Source organism: Benincasa hispida, chromosome 6 (genome assembly GCF_027475165.1).
Source record: "Benincasa hispida cultivar pf3 chromosome 6, pf3_genome.v1.1, whole genome shotgun sequence".
NCBI classification, from domain to species: domain Eukaryota; kingdom Viridiplantae; phylum Streptophyta; class Magnoliopsida; order Cucurbitales; family Cucurbitaceae; genus Benincasa; species Benincasa hispida.
Window position 1 is genome coordinate 34215011 of NC_143483.1, and position 17392 is coordinate 34232402.

Consider the following 17392-nt stretch of genomic DNA (forward strand, 5'->3'; position numbering starts at 1 on the left):
ATTTACACTAATTAACGTCATGCTTTGATAAATAAAAAACAAGGGATTGAGTTCACATACCAGTTGAAGACTCTCTTCAATTTTGAACTCAACGCAGTGGAAGAACCTCTACGAACTCTATCGCCCAACAAATTAGTCGGCTACGACAGCAAGATCGTCTACACAAACGGCAGCAACACGAACAAGCACGAGCAAGCAGAAGCGGGGACGACACCACCACTTGGGGCCCTTGGTATTATTGGAGTGAGAATCTAAAGTGTGGTCTTTAGTGAATTTGGTAAAGTCGGTGGAACAGGCTAATCATGTAGACGATAAGCAAGTGGGAAAGAAGTTATCGTATAGTGAGGATGCTTATCGTTTAGATAAACCTACATGATCGTGTAGGTTTTACTAAGCGATCGTCTACTAATAGGTAAACGATCGTTTAGAAAATGCAGCATGTTAGGCGATCATTTAGACGTGAGGTGTGTGATCGTTTAGACGATGAGACTCTAACGTATATGCTCTCAGCTAGGCGACCGATATTTTTTCATACCGATTGCGATTTTTTCGAACTCCTTGCCAAATGAAACAAATTTCATTTTATTCTTTGGTTACAATAACCGAATACAACTTCTCCCACTAACGCACGATTGAGGAGAATATTTCGGCCAATTATCTCATAATTAACCAATTTAATAATAAGTGAATATAATAATAATTGATATAATTTAATAATAATTAACCAATTATCTCATAATGTATCAATTTAATAATAATTTATACATTTATGAAAGTTTCAAATTTAAATTGATACAAATCCCAAAATTCAAGGTTTAAATTGATACCATCTCCAAAATTTAAAGTTTAAATTGATACAATCCCTAAAGTTTAGGGGTATAAATTGATATTTGTTTTTATTTTTACTTTATTACTAATTCAAGTAATAATAACTTTTTTTTTTATTTAGAAGAAGAGTAAGAATTAAGAAATGAATGATGATAAAAAGTACTCTCGCTAGGTGGGAGTGTAGGTAAATTTGTCTTGTTTGTGCCTTTATTGCCTCACCTTTCCTAATTAATCTTTCACAAAAAAATTCTGATGCTTTTTCCTTTTTAATTGTTGATAATACCGATAATTAGTCTTTTTTCCACGAAATAAAATTTAAAGTTAAGTTAATTATAACAATTAAAAAAACTATAGAATTTACGATGATGTTTATTTATTTAAACCATAGTTAAACGAGTGGAATTCTGATCATAATTTTGAATATAGACATTTATGATTTTATTAAAAAAAGTGAATCGAATGAGATTTTTTCCCCTCTTTATGTCGTTTGTTAAATACTTCGTAATGATCAATCTCTATTATCGATTATTCATAATGAAAATTTATATTTAATTTTCGATGTATATTAAAAACAAATGTATAAACCAGATATATATCTTAATGTAAAGCATCTTTCGATTTCTAATTTTCAGAACTAGCAAATTAGATAAATGTTTGATTGGTTCAGTAGATTGAACGTTTGAACGTTTGGATTAAGTTTGTCGCTAACTTTTAATTAATTTATTAACTATAACTACATTTTCTACCAAATTAAAACACCATGATTTTTAACTTTTGAAAGTAACATTTCTAACTGTTTTTCTCCTATTTCTTTAAAATTTTTATCATCCATTTTTACATTTTAAAATGACAATTTTTTCAATTTTTACATTAAACTTTAACTGTTCAAATTGAATATGTATGGCAACTTTTATCTTAAACTTAATTTCAACACAATTCACCTAAACCATAAGAGAGTAGAAAAAAAATTCAAAATTGAAAAAAAAATTCAAAATTTACACGTTTGAAGGTTGAACAAAGATCAAGTTTGATTAATAACAAGATCAATTATCCAATATATATATTTTTTGAAACTCGTAAATTTCTAAAAAAAAAAAGTCCAATTTTAGCATTTTTTTTAAGATAATGGATGCAACATTATCAAAGTTTTTTCTTTTTAATTTAATAAAAATCTCTTTAAAACTTTATTTAATTTCATACAAATGCACTTTGATTATTTCAAGCAAAAGTCACTCGAATGAAAAAAGCCAATATTTATTAAAATTCAAGGCAATGAATGCAACAATTATCAAAGAATTAAAAGTATAAGTTGATGAACTATTCTCAATTTAAAAAAAATGTGCATTTTAATTGGTCTTTTGTCCAATAAAAAAAATTGAAAGTTATGTTAATTATAACACAAAAAAACTATAAATTTTTGCAATTGTGTTTATTTATTTCTTAGAAAGATTTTATCATTACTCATATGGTTGATTAAGTGAGATAACACTGGAATCATCTGATCATAATTTTAAGTAAAGATATTTATGATTTATTAGATAAAGTGAACTGAATCAATTTTTTTCTTCTTTGTGTCATTTGTCAAATACTTCACAAATGTGGATTCATTGCAATTGTACACCTGTCCTCAATTTTTAACAATGATAATTTATATTTTATGATCTTAGATATAAGTTAAAAGCTAATCTAAACAAGATATGTTATCTAAGGTAAGTAAATATGACATTTTTGAGATTCAGCAAATTAGACAAATATTGAATCAATTCGTTGGATTGAATTTTAAGGCTAACAATCAATTAATTTAATAAGCGTAACTAGATTTTCTTTAAAAAAAAAAAAAAATCCACACACTATGTTTTTTAACTTTTAAAGGTAACATTTATTTATTTATTTATTTAAAATTTCACCTTAAACTTTAAATGTCCAAAATGAATATTTAAAATTGTCTGTGTTTGATAACTTGCATCCTAAGCTTAATTTCACCACAATTCATCCATTAAACTAGAATAGAGCAAAAAAAAAAAAAACAAAAAAAACAAAAACAAAAACAAAAACAAAAAAACAAAAAAACAAAATAAAATTTTACACATTTGAAGTTTGAATAAAGATAAATCTAATTAATAACGGTTGGAAATGACTTTTGGGCTTAGGCTCATAGGAAAAGTTAAGAAAGTGGGAAGTTTTGTCTCACATGGATAGATTTAGAATTGCCTAAGATATAAATATAAGATATTCTTGATGAGAATCCAAAGTGAGTTGGTGGTGAAAGTATAACCCTTTCACTTTTTCACCACGCGCATGTGCCATCGCCGTCGTGGTCAGAAAGGTGGGTTTGGGTAATTGTGCTTGTGCGAAAAGAATTAAATTTTTATTATTTATCCTTTTATTTATAAATCATTTTTTATTTATAAATTAAATTTTCGTCTGGACCATTTGCTAACCGTTGGAGTTTTTTACTGTTGGGATTTATATCCGTTGGAGTTTTTGACCGTTGAAATTTATGTCCGTTGAATTTTATCTGTTGGTTTCCGTCCGTTAATGGACCTTTCATTTCCTTTCCATCTGTTGGTGTCCTTCTCTTACTGAAAATCTTAGTATTTTACTATGTCCATAGCATAGAGCTCGGAACAACGATTCCAACACCTCTTGAATCACTCAAATCGGAGCTAAAACGAAGACAATATGACCGAAACAAGTCTATAGAGAAAATACCGTGGTGGATGACGTGGCATAACCAGACCATTTGCATGTAGACATGTGCCAGCATATTGGTTGAATGGTAGATCATTAAGAGATTAACATAGGATGAACTTTTAATTTTTGGATTGATTTAAAATAAAAAAAATTGAAATTAAAAAGAAATTAAATATTATTTTATGTTTGTGTCTAACGACTAGTTTTTTTACACATGGTATGTTTTTTTATTTTTGGATTGACTTTAAAGAGAATGAATTTAAAAATAAAATGAATTAAAAAGAAAATGAATTTAATATTATTTTATATTTGTGTTTAACGGCTAGTTTTTGACACATGGTATGTTTTTTATTTTTTGGATTAATTTTAAAAAGAAAATGAATTTCAAAAGAAAAGAAATTTAATATTATATTTTGTTTGTATCTAACGATTAGTTTAGTTTAAAATCTCCACAATTGATTTTTCTTTTCCAAAATCCAATGGTCCAAATTAATTGTGGTTTCTAAAAATTTTTACATCTCTATATAAACCATCTTCCTATCCAAATTTTAAACCAACAAATTTCATATTTCATAGTCCTCCAAAACTCAAAAGTTCCATTGTTGTTCTCTCTAAGTTCCCAATTTTTTTTTTTTCTCTTTTCATCTTATTCTTGAGAGAGTGTTATTGTATTGTCAGGATAAACTTGTTGAGTGCTTAAACTTGTAAATCCACTCTAGTGAGAGTTTTATTATGTTCTTCATAAATTCCAACATTTGTAACGGTTAAATCCTAAACCGTGGAAAGGATCGGGTTTGCTCTTGAACCCGTAAAAGGAGCGGTGGTGTAACGGTTGGGCTCTAATCCGTGGAAAGAGTTGGAAACATTTTATTCAAATTTTCAAGAAGCGCTTGGAGAGTGGAGTAGGTTGAGTTTGACCGAACCACTATAAACGTCTTCTTCTCTAACTCTTTACTTTTTATTTTTGCAATTAATTTAAGCAATTTATTGTATGTTTTAGTTTGTTCTTATTTATTTACTAAAATTTGATAGAATTAAATTATCACATTTTTTGTCATCTTATTTGTTGCATAATTTGAATTTTTCTTATTATTTATAAAAAGGTCTATTAATAGTTTAATTGGGTTATTTTAGAAAAAAAAAGTTTAATTAAACTCTATTCACCCCTCTAGGATTGCCATATCGATCCAACAATTGGTATCAGAGCGGGTTGCTCTTCTTGAAATATTTATTTCTTGATAAACTTAATTGTTTTTGAGTTATGACAACTTTAGGTTTTATTCCTTTTACCGATAGTCAATCTATTACAAAGCCTCCTTTCTTTAATGGTACTAATTATAGTTATTGGAAAAATATAATGAGATTTTTCTTACTTTCTATTGATTATGATTTTTGGGATATTGTTGAGGAAGGTTTTAAAATTCCAACAAAAGATGTTGATGGTCTTAGCACTATAAAACCTAAGGAAGTATGGTCAATAAATGAAAAGAAAGCATGCTCTTTAAATGCCAAAGCTATGAATTGCTTATTTTGTGCTTTGAATGAAGTTGAATATAATAGAGTGTCTATTTGCAAAACCGCTAAAGAGATATGAGATAAATTAGAAATTACTCATGAAGGAACTAATCAAGTAAAAGAAACAAATATTGACATGTTAGTTCATCAATATGAAATGTTTAAAATTGATGAAAATTAAGCTATTTCCAATATGTTTATTAGATTTACTAACATATGCTTTAGAAGGACTTGGGAAAAAGTACTCAAATCTTGAGAAGATAAATAAGCTATTGTGATCTTTGCCTAAACAATGGGAACCTAAAATCATCGCCATTTAAGAGGCAAAGGATCTCAAATCTCTATCTATTGATGAACTCATGGGCTCGTTGTTGACACATGAGATAAAGATCAAGAAAAACATGGAGGATGAGAAGAAAAAGAAAGAAAAGAGTATAGCTTTAAAGACCATCTTTTTAGAAGTTGACTCCTAAGATGAAGATGACCTTGATGAAGATGATGTTGCCTATAAGTATAAGAATTTCATCAAGAGAAAGAAGCAATTCAAGAAGCATCTCTCCAACCAAAAAGAGTCAAATGGTGCAAAGAGCAAAAAGGATGAGGTAATATGCTATGAATGCAAGAATCCGGATCATATTAGAACTGATTGTCCTTTTCTCAAATCATCCAAGAAATCCAAGAATAAATCAATGAAAGCTACTTGGGATGATAGCGATGAAAGCGAAGTGGGAGTGATAATGAAGAAGTGGCCAATTTTTGCTTCATGGCTCATAGTGACAAAGAGGATGAACAAAATGATGAGGTAACTCTAGAACCTCTTTCTTATAATGAATTGTTCGAAGCTTTTGAAAATATACAAAATGATTTAGAAAAACTTAGTTCTAAGTATGTTGTGTTTAAAAAGAAATACAATGTTTTATCTAGTAAAAATAAGTCTTTACTTGAAGAAATTGCTTGCTTAAAAGAGAATGAGCATGATGCTATGCATATTGATGAAATGAATATCTCTTGTGACAAGCATGCTTTTGATTGTGATGAGAAAAATGCCTTGCTTGACAAAGTTAAATTTCTTGAGCATGATAGTTGTGAAAAAAATAATTTGATTAAATTACTCAAAGAAAAGAAATTTAGTGCTTTGTAAGAACTTGATAAGGCTTTGCTAGTAAGAATCTCTACATGAGATTCTCTTGCAGTACTGGCGATGCTATGGGGATGAATATGGTGTCCAAAGGCGTTCAAAACGTTCTAGATTTTCTCCAGAATGATTTCCCTGACATGGATGTAATTGGCATATCAGGTAACAAACAAAAATTCCTTTCACAACCCTTAAAACCCTTTCGATTTTCTCTGATTTTGCTAATGGAAAAACGTTTGTGAATCCAGGAAACTACTGTTCTGACAAGAAGCCAGCTGCTGTGAACTGGATCGAAGGGCGTGGTAAATCAGTGGTTTGTGAGGTTACAATCAAGGATGATGTAGTGAAGAAGGTCCTCAAAACCGACGTTCAAGCCTTAGGTGAGCTCAACATGCTGAAGAATCTCACTGGTTCTGCCATGGCTGGAGCTCTTGGTGGGTTCAACGCCCATGCCAGTAACATAGTTTCAGCCATCTATATAGCAACAGGGCAAGATCCTGCACAGAACGTTGAGAGTTCTCACTGTATTACAATGATGGAAGCTGTGAATGATGGCCAAGATCTTCACGTCTCTGTTACCATGCCTTCCATAGAGGTCAAATTTACTTTTCATACATAATAATTTTCTTTATGATGAACATTGTGGAAAAATTTCTGAGTGTAACAGTTAGGTTTAATTGATTGTTAAATGCAGGTGGGTACAGTTGGAGGAGGGACCCAACTTGCTTCTCAATCTGCTTGTTTGAATCTACTTGGAGTTAAAGAAGCCAACAGAGAAGCACCAGGATCTAACTCAAGGCTGCTAGCCACCATTGTAGCTGGCTCAGTTCTTGCAGGAGAATTGTCTCTTATGTCTGCAATTTCAGCTGGACATCTTGTGAGGAGTCATATGAAGTACAATAGATCCAGTAGAGATGTCACTGCTCAAAGATTAGACAAGATAATTGAAGTAGGCAAGCCTTTTGGTGATAAAAGAGGTTTAGGCTATATTGATGAATGTTCTACTCCTTCAAGTTCTAAACTATCTTTGTTAAAGCATCTCATAATATGCCAAAGCTTAATATGCCTAAGGTTGTGTCTAAGCATGTTAAATCTAACTTTGTGCCTTTATGTCATTATTGTGTGTTGAACGCCATGTTAGACCTAAGTGTTTTAAATTGAAATATGCTCATACTACTTCTCCAAGAAGACATTTTTCTCAAAGGGCAAAGTTTCACAATGCTCCAAGGAATAATTTCTCCAAGAAAAGTAGAGTGCATAAATTTGTTGTAAGAGATAAATCTTTGCATAATGTTGTTTGTTTCTCATGTGGCAAGTTTGGACATACAACTTATTCTTGTTACTTGTCTAAATCCAATGCCTTAAATGTCTATGCAAAAATGAAATGGATTCCCAAGTTTGTCGATGCTAACCATCTAGGACTCAAACAAGTGTGGGTACCAAAGAATCAAACTTGAACATTTGTGTTTGTAGGTTTGTTTGAAAACCTCTAAGAAAAACAAGTGGTACTTGGATAGTGGTTGCTTGAGGCACATGACAGTAGAACTATCCAAGTTTGTCTCTCTCTCCAGAAAGGATGGAGGTCTTGTGACCTTTGGTGACAACAAGAAAGGTAAAATAATTGGTAAAGGTAGTATAGGTAATGAATCTTCTATTTTAATTGAAAATGTTCTTTTGGTTGATGGTTTGAAGCATGATTTACTTGGTATTAGTCAATTGTGTGATAAAGGCTTTAGAGTCATGTTTGATAAAAAGAATTGCATCATTGAAAATGCTAGTGATAGAAAAGTTATATTTGTTGGAAATAGAGATGAAAATGTTTATACTATTGATTTGAATGATTGTCCTATTAATGATAAATGTTTATCAGCTTTGCATAATGATTGTTGGTTATGACATAGAAGACTAGGACATGCTAGTATGCACTTAATTTCAAATATTTCCAAGAATTCTTTGGTTAAAGGTCGAATTCTTTGGTTAAAGGTCTTCCCAAATTTAAATTTGAAAAAGACAAAGTTTGTGATGCTTGTCAAATGGGTAAGCAAACTAAGCCCTCTTTCAAATCTAAAAATGTAATCTCTACAACTAGACCCCTTCAACTATTACACATGGACTTATTTGGCCCTTCTAGAATTGTTAGTTTTGGAGGGAACTATTATGCCTTTGTGATAGTTGATTTTTCAATATTTACTTGGGTTTTGATGCTAAAACATAAGGATGATGCTTTGAAAAACTTTTCTAGTTTTACAAAAAGAGTTCAAAATGAAAAAGATTTTTTGATTTCTAAAATTAGGAGTGATCATGGAGGAGAATTTGATAACAATGCTTTTGAAACTTTTCGTGAAGAAAATGGTTTTTCTCATAATTTCTTCGCTCCAAGAACTCCTTGACAAAACAGTGTAGTTGAAAGGAAAAATCGTACTTTGCAAGAATTTACTAGATCAATGTTGCATGAGTATGGTTTACCTACATACTTTTGGGCGGAAGCCGTTAATACCGCTTGTTATGTTTTAAATAGAGTTTTAATTAGACCTTCTTTGGATAAAACTCCTTATGAACTTTGGCATAACAAAATTCCAAATATTGGGTATTTCAAAGTTTTTGGTTGCAAATGTTTTATTTTGAACAACAAAGAAAAAATTGGAAAATTTGATTCTGAGACGGATGTTGGTATTTTCCTTGACTATTCCTCTACTAGTAAAACTTATAAGTTTTTAATAAAAGAATTTTAGTAATTGAGGAATCTATGCATGTAGTATTTGATGAATCTTGCAATGTTATTTCTAATGAGCCTATTTATAGTGATGTTTTAGAAGGAAATTTTGGAGATTTACTTGTTAGTGACAAAGGCAAGGAAATTATTTCAAGTAAACAAGAGGTGAGCTTAATCGAAAAGAACAAAGTTGGTTCTTCAACCATGCCTAAAGAGTGGAGGTATGCTCCTTCCCATCCTAAAGAATTAATTCTTGGTAATCCCGAACAAGGTATGAAAACTCGTTCCTCTCTTAATATGTTTAATAATCTTGCTTTTTTTTTTCTCAAATTGAACCAAAAAGTTTTAAAGATGCCGAAAATGATGAATTTTGGATTTTAGCTATGCAAGAAGAATTAAATCAATTTGAAAGGAATAAAGTTTGGGAATTAATCCCTAGGCCCTCTCATGCTTCTATAATTGGAACTAAATGGGTCTTTAGAAATAAAATAGATGAAAGTGGAAATATCATTAGAAATAAAACTAGACTTGTAGCTCAAGGTTATTGTCAAGAGGAAATAATAGATTATGAAGAAATTTTTGCACCCATTGCTAGATTAGAAGCTATTAGAATGTTGCTTGCTCTTGCTTCTTATAAGAATTTCATTTCATATCAAATGGATGTGAAAAGTGCATTTTTAAATGGTTATATCATGGAGGAAGTTTATGTAGAACAATCTCCGGGGTTTGAAAATTTTGATTTTCCTAATCATGTCTATAAGTTGAAAAAGACTTTTTATGGCTTAAAACAAGCTCCAAGAGCTTGGTATGATAGATTTAGTAATTTCTTGCTTGAGAATGGATTTAAAATGGATAAAATTGATACTACTCTTTTTATTAAGACTAAAAAAAATGATACGCTTTTAGTATAAATATACGCGGATGATATTATTTTTTGTTCTACTAATCCATCTTTGTGTGAAGCATTTTCTAAGTGTATGCATATTGAATTTGAGATGAGTATGATGGGAGAACTTAGCTTCTTCCTTGGACTCCAAATCAAACAACTCAATGATGGTATTTTCATAAGTCAAGAAAAATACACAAGGGATTTGCTCAAAAAATTCAAATTCAATGAAAGTAAAATTGCAAAAACTCCTATGAGCACATCCACTAAGCTTGACAATGATGAAAAAGGTAAGTGTGTGGATATAAAAACTTATAGAGGTATGATTGGATCTTTACTTTATTTAACCGCTCGTAGACCCGATATTATGTTTAGTGTATGTCTTTGTGCTAGATTTTAATCTTGTCCTAAGGAATCACATTTAATGCCGTTAAATTTTTTTTTAAATATTTGCTTGGTACTATTAATTTAGGCTTATGGTATCCTAGAAATGTTGAATTTAATTTGGTAGGATATTCCAATGCGGATTTTGTGGGTAGTTTACTTGACGAGTACTAGTGGGACTTGTCAATTTCTTGGTAGTTCCTTAGTTTCTTGGTTTAGTAAAAAACAAAATTCGGTTGTCTTATCCACAACCGAAGCGGAATATATTGCAGTTGTTGTGCTCAAATTCTTTGGATGAAACAAACTCTTTGGATTAAAGTTTGATAATGTGCCTATTTTTTGTGATAATACTAGTGCTATTAATTTGACTAAAAATCCTATACACCATTTTAGGACTAAGCATATTGATATTAGACATCACTTTATTAGAGAGCATGTGCAAAATGATAATATTACTCTTGAATTTGTAGGCTCCAATAATCAATTAGCGGATATTTTTACCAAGCCTTTGAATGAAGAAAACTTTTGCAAAAATAGGCTTGAGCTCGATATTATTCGTTGTGATGCCTCTTGATTTTATAATTTTATTTGTTAAATCTTTTAGAAGGCATTTTGATAGGGGAGATATGGAAAGCATGTGTTAATATTCTTACGGGTTGTGCTAAATTTATGTTCATGTTTTTAAGGGAGACATTTATATAGTTCTAAATGTTTCTTAATTATTCTTTTTGATGATTCCAAACGGGGAGAAGTTTAAGAAAAATATGCTATAAATTTGTTATGATTTTGATGGTATTAATTAGGGGGAGAATTTATTTTTTTTGAGTGAATTTCAAGAATGATCTTTATGGTTATATGTTGAATTTTATTATGTGCTACATATGCTTTACATGTATTTCAAGCTATTTTTCTTGAATGGTTTGTCATCATAAAAAAAGGGAGATTGTTGGCTTTTTTGCCCTTAATCTCAAATCAATTAATTTTAATTAATTAATTAATCAATATTTTGATGATAACAAACTCAATTTTTAATTACTGAAAATCTTAGTGTTTTAATATATCCATAGCGTAGAGCTTAGAACAACGATTCCAACACATCTTGAATCACTCAAATCGGAGCTAAAACGAAGACGATATGATCAAAACAAGTCTATAGAGAAAATACGGTGGTGGATGACGTGGCATAACCAAACCATTTGCATGTAGACATGTGGCAGCATATTGGTTGAATGGTGGATCATTAAGAGATTAACCAATGATGGACTTTTGATTTTTGGATTGATTTAAAATAAAAAAATTGAAATTTAAAAGAAATTTAAAAGGAAAATAAATTTAATATTATTTTATGTTTGTGTCTAATGACTAGTTTTTTACACATGATATGTTTTTTTTATTTTTGGATTGACTTTAAAGAGAATAAATTTAAAAAGAAAATGAATTTAATATTATTTTATGTTTGTGTCTAACAGCTAGTTTTTGACACATGGTATGTTTTTTTTTATATTTTTCTTTTCCAAAATCCAATGGTCCAAATTAATTGTGGTTTCTAAAAATTTTTCTATTTCTAAATAAACCATCTTCCTATCCAAATTTTAAACCAACAAATTTCATATTTCATAGTCCTCCAAAACTCAAAAGTTTCATTGTTGTTCTCTCTAAGTTCCCAATTTTTTTTCTCTTTTCATCTTATTCTTGAGAGAGTGTTATTGTATTGTCAGGATAAACTTGTTGAGTGCTTAAACTTGTAAATCCACTCTAGTGAGAGTTATTGTGTTCTTCAAAAATTCCAACATTTGTAACGATTTGATCCTAAACTGTGGAAAGGATCGGGTTTGCTCTTGAACCCGTAAAAGGAGCGGTGGTGTAACGGTTGGGCTTTAATCCGTGGAAAGAGACAGAAAGATTTTATTCAAATTCTCAAGAGGCGCTTGGAGAGTGAAAGTAGGTTGAGTTTGACCGAACCATTATAAAAATTACGGTGTCTTCTTCTCTAACTCTTTCCTTTTTATTTTTGCAATTAATTTAAACAATTTATTGTATGTTTTAGTTTGTTCTTTTTTATTTGCTAAAATTTGATAGAATTAAATTATCACATTTTTTGTCATCTTATTTGTTGCATAATTTGAATTTTTCTTATTATTTATAAAAAATGTAATAATTAGTTTAATTGGGTTAATTTAGAAAAAAAAGTTTAATTAAATCCTATTCACCCCTCTAGGATTGCCATATCGATCCAACATACTGTTTAGATCAGCGAGGGAGGACATACAATTAAATTTCATTCTTTCTTCTCCACTTGATTGAGCAACCTTCTTATCGGTTCTAGTCATTTTTCCAGCGAGTGCACGACTGAATTTGGAGGTTGTATTAACCTTGGAAAACAACCGACATAAGCGATTAGCACGATGTCGTGCCGTATTTGCTTTCAGGATGCTGATTTTTCCATGGCACAACAACTTTTGTGATATTTTTTCAACAATAACAAGATCAATCATCATTTTTTTTTTTATCGAAACTCATAGATTTCTACAAATATCCAATTTTCCCATTGTTTTTTTAGTTAATAAATGCAACAGTTATCCGAGTTTTTCTCTCCCTTTTTTTTTAAAATAAAAATAAAAAATTATCTTTGAAACACTATTTAATTTCGTATTAATATATCGTTTTTTTTTTTTTTGTAAGATGAAAGTCTCTCAAATGGTAAAAGATACAATATTTATTCAAATTCAAGGTAGTGAATGCAACAATGATCAAAGCTTGAAGTGTAATGAGATGAAGTATGTTTTTTTAATCTAAAAAAGGTGCAATTTAATTGGTCTTTTGTCCAAAAAATGAAAGTTAGGTTAATTATAGAAAAAAAAATATATAAATTTTGTGATCATGTTTATTTCTTTCTTAGAAAGATTTCATCATTAGTCTCTTTTCTGTACAAATGGAAATAGCTCAATTAGTATTATTATACTCTTTTTAAATTAGACGAGTGGAATCTCATCCGATCATAATTTTGAATAAAGATATTTATGATTTGGAGAAAATAAATTAAATTGATTTTTTTTTTTTTTTTTTTTTTTTGCTTCTTTGTATTGTCTGTCAAACACTTCACAAACATGAATTCACCAATCATCCATCTATCCATTTTATATTTTAACTTGTATTCACATTAAAAGCGAATCTAAAAAAGATATGTAATCTAAGATAAGTAAATACATCTTCCGAATTTTAAGTTTCTGATCATGGATAAGTGTTCAATAAGTTAATTGGATTCAACATTTAGATTGAGTTTTAAGTCTAACATTATATTTAATTAACTTAATAAGTTTTTTCTCCATTTTCTTTATAATTATTATTATCCATTTTTACATTTGGAAATGACAAGTTTTTTCAATTTATACCTTATACTTTAAATATATCCAGATTGAATATTCAAACTTTTAACACTCATAGCAACTTTTATCCTAACCTTAATTTGAACATAATTCACCTATTGAACCAAAGTTACACATTTGAAGTTCGAACAAAAATAAGTCTGATTAATAATAAGATCAACCATTGAATAAAATTTGGAAACTCATAAATTTCTATAAAAGTCCAACTTTAACATTGTGTTTTTTTAAATGATAATTGCAAAAGATACCAAAGTTTCTCTTTTCTTTTGAAAATCAATGGAAAATTTTGTTTGAAACTTTATTAATTTCATAGTAGGCATATATTATGTCACATATTAAATGCACGTGTGATTATTTTTATTGACGGTTGTTCAAACAAAAGTCTCTCAAATGGTAAAAGTTACAGTATTTGTTCAAATTCAAAGTAATGAATGTAACAATTATCAAAGTTGATGAATTTTTTAGGTAAGAAATATACATTTTAATTAGTCTTTTGTCCACAAAATTGAAAGCTAATTATAATAATAAAAAAATTGCGATCAAGTTTATCTCTCTCTTAAAAAGACTATCATTAATCAATATGCTCTGTTTAAGTTATACGAGTGGAATCATTTTATCATAATTTTGAATAAAGACATTTATGATCTTATCATAAAAGTAAATCAAATGAAATTTTTTTGTCTTATTTATGTTGTTTGTCAAACGTTTTAATCCTTCATTAACATGAATTCATTTGTCGTTGATCTTTCATCATGTCAATTTATATTTCATTTTGGATCTACGTTAAAAAGCGAATTTAAATAAGATAGGTAATTAGATGAAAAAACATCTTTTAAATTTTAAGTTTATGACCTAGGAAATTTGGACAAGTGTTGAATTGATTCATTCCATGAATAACTTTAGGCTAACATGTAATTAATTTAATAACTATATTTTCTACCCAATTAAAACACTATGTTCTTAACTTTTAAAAGTCATATTTCTAACTGGTTTTTTCTCCTATTTCTTTAAAACTATTATTATCAATTTTTACATATGAAAAAGACAAGTTTTTTTTTTAAATTTTATTTTAAATTTTCACCTTAAATTTTAAAGGTCAAAATTGAATATATAAAAGTGAACATGCACGACAATTTTAATCCTAAGCTCGTTTAAGGTGTAATGATATTTAATGCATTTGAAATTTGAACAAAAATCAAGTATGATTCATAATAAGATCGGTGAAAAGTAGATAATAAATAAATTTATAAACTTTAAACTATTGGTGAAAAGTAGATAATAAAAAAAGAAATTTGGAGGTGGAAATAGTGTTACCAAATTAATTTTAAAAACTAAAAACAAAATGATTATCAAACAGAATTTAAATAATTTTTGTTTTTGAAACATGTAAATTTCAGCATTGTGTTTTTAGTTAATAAATACAACCATTATCCATGTTTCTTTTCCTTTTTCTCTATCTTTTTTCCTTAAAAAATCAATAAAAAGGGATATTTGATATTTTATTTAATTTTGTACCAACATGTAATAAGTCCACATATTAAATGTACATGTGATCATTTTCATTCAATATAAAAAGGGTGCAATTTAATTAGTCTTTTTTTGTCCAGAAAAAATGAAAGTTAAGTTCATTATAACAAAAAAAAATTGTCAATCATATTTAATATTGAAAAGATATTATCATTAATTAATTGTTCTATTTAAATGAGACAAATGAAATTATCTGATCATAATTTCGATCGAAGATATTTATGATCTTATTGGAAAAAGTGATTCGGATGAGATCTTTTGTCTTCTTTATGTCGTTTGTCAAATTTTTCATAAATGTGGATTCATCAATTGTCCACATGTCTTCAATTCTTAATAATGTTAAGTTATATTTCATCATGAATATATATTAAAAACAAATCTAAATAATATAATCTAAAGTAAGTAAATACGACATATTTTGAATTTTAAATTTTTAGTCCAATAAATTGGACAAATCTTTAATCGATTCATTAAATTAAACATTTAACGTGTAACAATATTTTTTACACAATTTAAACACCATGTCTTTTTACTTGATGTCTTAATATTCTTCCATTTACAATTTTTAAAGTACCATTTATATTTGGTTTTTTATCCTATTTCTCTAAAATTATTATTATCCATTTCTTTGAAAATGGTAAGAACCCTTTTTTTTAACCTTAAACTTTAACTATCATCAAATTGAATATTCACCTATTGAACCATATTAGAGTATAAAATTCAAAATCTACACATTTGAAGTTTGAAGTTTACAAACTATAAGCTCGGTAGTACGATTACCGTTGGTGGTGGAGTTGGATAATACGAAAGCTGTGCGGATATTGATTGGTGAGGAAGAGGTTAACCTCAGGAAAATGTGTGGATATCCTTGTTGGAGTATCGAAAATCATCACATTCGACGATTTCAAAACAGGGGTGGGCGAATGAGGTTGTGAATCTCATCGTTGGTGGGATAATTTTCCTAATTGACTTTTGGCTTAATTTGGGGTTAATGTAACTTTTGAAATAATTACTGACAATTGTGCTTCTAGGAAAATTAGCTGTTAAATGAAGTAAATTGGTACTCAGTATATTTCAGCTTAAACTTGAAAAAATAAGTTATAGTGTTTGGTAAATAAATATAAAAAAATTTTATTTTAGATATAAGGACTAAAAAAGACTTACAAATAACTTTTCGATTTTTTTTTTTTGTAATTTAAAATCTTAAATAATGGTTTAGAATGTTATAGTTAAGTTTTAAATATTAAGAGAAATAACTTATTTTTAAAAAATCAATATGGTATATTTTTTATAAAAAAAATTGATCCAAATAACTTGTGAAATTAGAAAATAGATTTGATCAGGTGAGAAATATATAGATATATAAGATAAATCTTATTTTTAAACTATAAAATTGAAAATTAAATATTCATTAAAAGTTGTACCTGATTTTAAGAGAATCTAAAAGTGTCACACCCCCTCTCGAGCTTACCTCTTTCACTTAGAATGAGGCGTGAGGATGAAAAGTACCACCCTTTTACAATACCTACTACCCACTTCAACATGTCTTGCTTAGTAAACTCATAGCCAAGTAAATATAAAAACTCTTTGGCTTATCTTATTCTATTACAAACCAATATATGTTTATACAACTCTAGATCTAATTTAGATAACTTTAACTCCCAGGTTACAAAACTCACAAATAGCAGATTTTAATCTTGAACATGGCCGTAGTGTACCAGACATCGACCTCAAGAGACACCCTAGAACTCTTCTCTTTCGCTACCTACGAAGGAAGAAAATAAAAGAAAAGATCGAGCTAGAAGTGGGTCTCTTACAACCCTTAACAGAAAACAGAACGACGTTAGTGCATCAACAAATCAAACGAGGTTTCTTCTTGACCCTCGATCTTGATCGTAATCGTTCCCTTTGTTCCTACACACATGGTAGACAGTTAATCTTGAATAAACCCTTATACAAGAGTACCTATGAGCGGAAACGGATCTTTCCATTTCATTGTGATAGAAATTCCACATATGCATTCAAACATACAAATATGCATTCACAACGCTAAATTACTGGCATGCTTAAAGGATCAATAAATAAGAGACCAAGAGATCATACCAGTTGAAGACTTTTCTTCACAGCAAATCTCGCTTTTGCTGGAACGACAAGCTATCGTTCAACAACACCCAATCTTCTACCACGAACAGTCTTTAAACGAATAGAATGAAATGGGAACGATACCACCACTCGGAGCCCTCAGTATTCTCGGAGTGAGAATCCAAAGGATGGGATTTGTTCGGATTTGATAGAGGAGAGGAGGAAAATAGATCGTATACAAC

The 17392-nt window shown here is 29.2% G+C and overlaps 1 protein-coding gene across 1 annotated transcript; it reads left to right on the forward strand.

Annotated features, from left to right (window-relative positions):
• The first annotated feature begins 6180 nt into the window (after nt 1-6180).
• On the forward strand, nt 6181-7441 carry LOC150035617 (3-hydroxy-3-methylglutaryl-coenzyme A reductase 2-like). The gene is made up of 3 exons (XM_090315018.1): nt 6181-6334; nt 6421-6767; nt 6867-7441. The coding sequence occupies exons 1-3, from the start codon at nt 6214-6216 to the stop codon at nt 7299-7301; spliced, it is 903 nt and encodes a 300-aa protein (XP_090171144.1). The 5' UTR covers nt 6181-6213; the 3' UTR covers nt 7302-7441.
• The last annotated feature ends 9951 nt before the right edge of the window (nt 7442-17392 follow it).

Bases quoted from the DNA above. Each gene is read 5' to 3' on its own strand.
- LOC150035617 (XM_090315018.1), top strand. From the start codon at position 6,214: ATGAGATTCTCTTGCAGTACTGGCGATGCTATGGGGATGAATATGGTG. The intron at 6,335-6,420 runs GTAACAAACAAA...TTGTGAATCCAG, and splicing joins GGATGTAATTGGCATATCAG to GAAACTACTGTTCTGACAAG. The intron at 6,768-6,866 runs GTCAAATTTACT...TGTTAAATGCAG, and splicing joins TTACCATGCCTTCCATAGAG to GTGGGTACAGTTGGAGGAGG.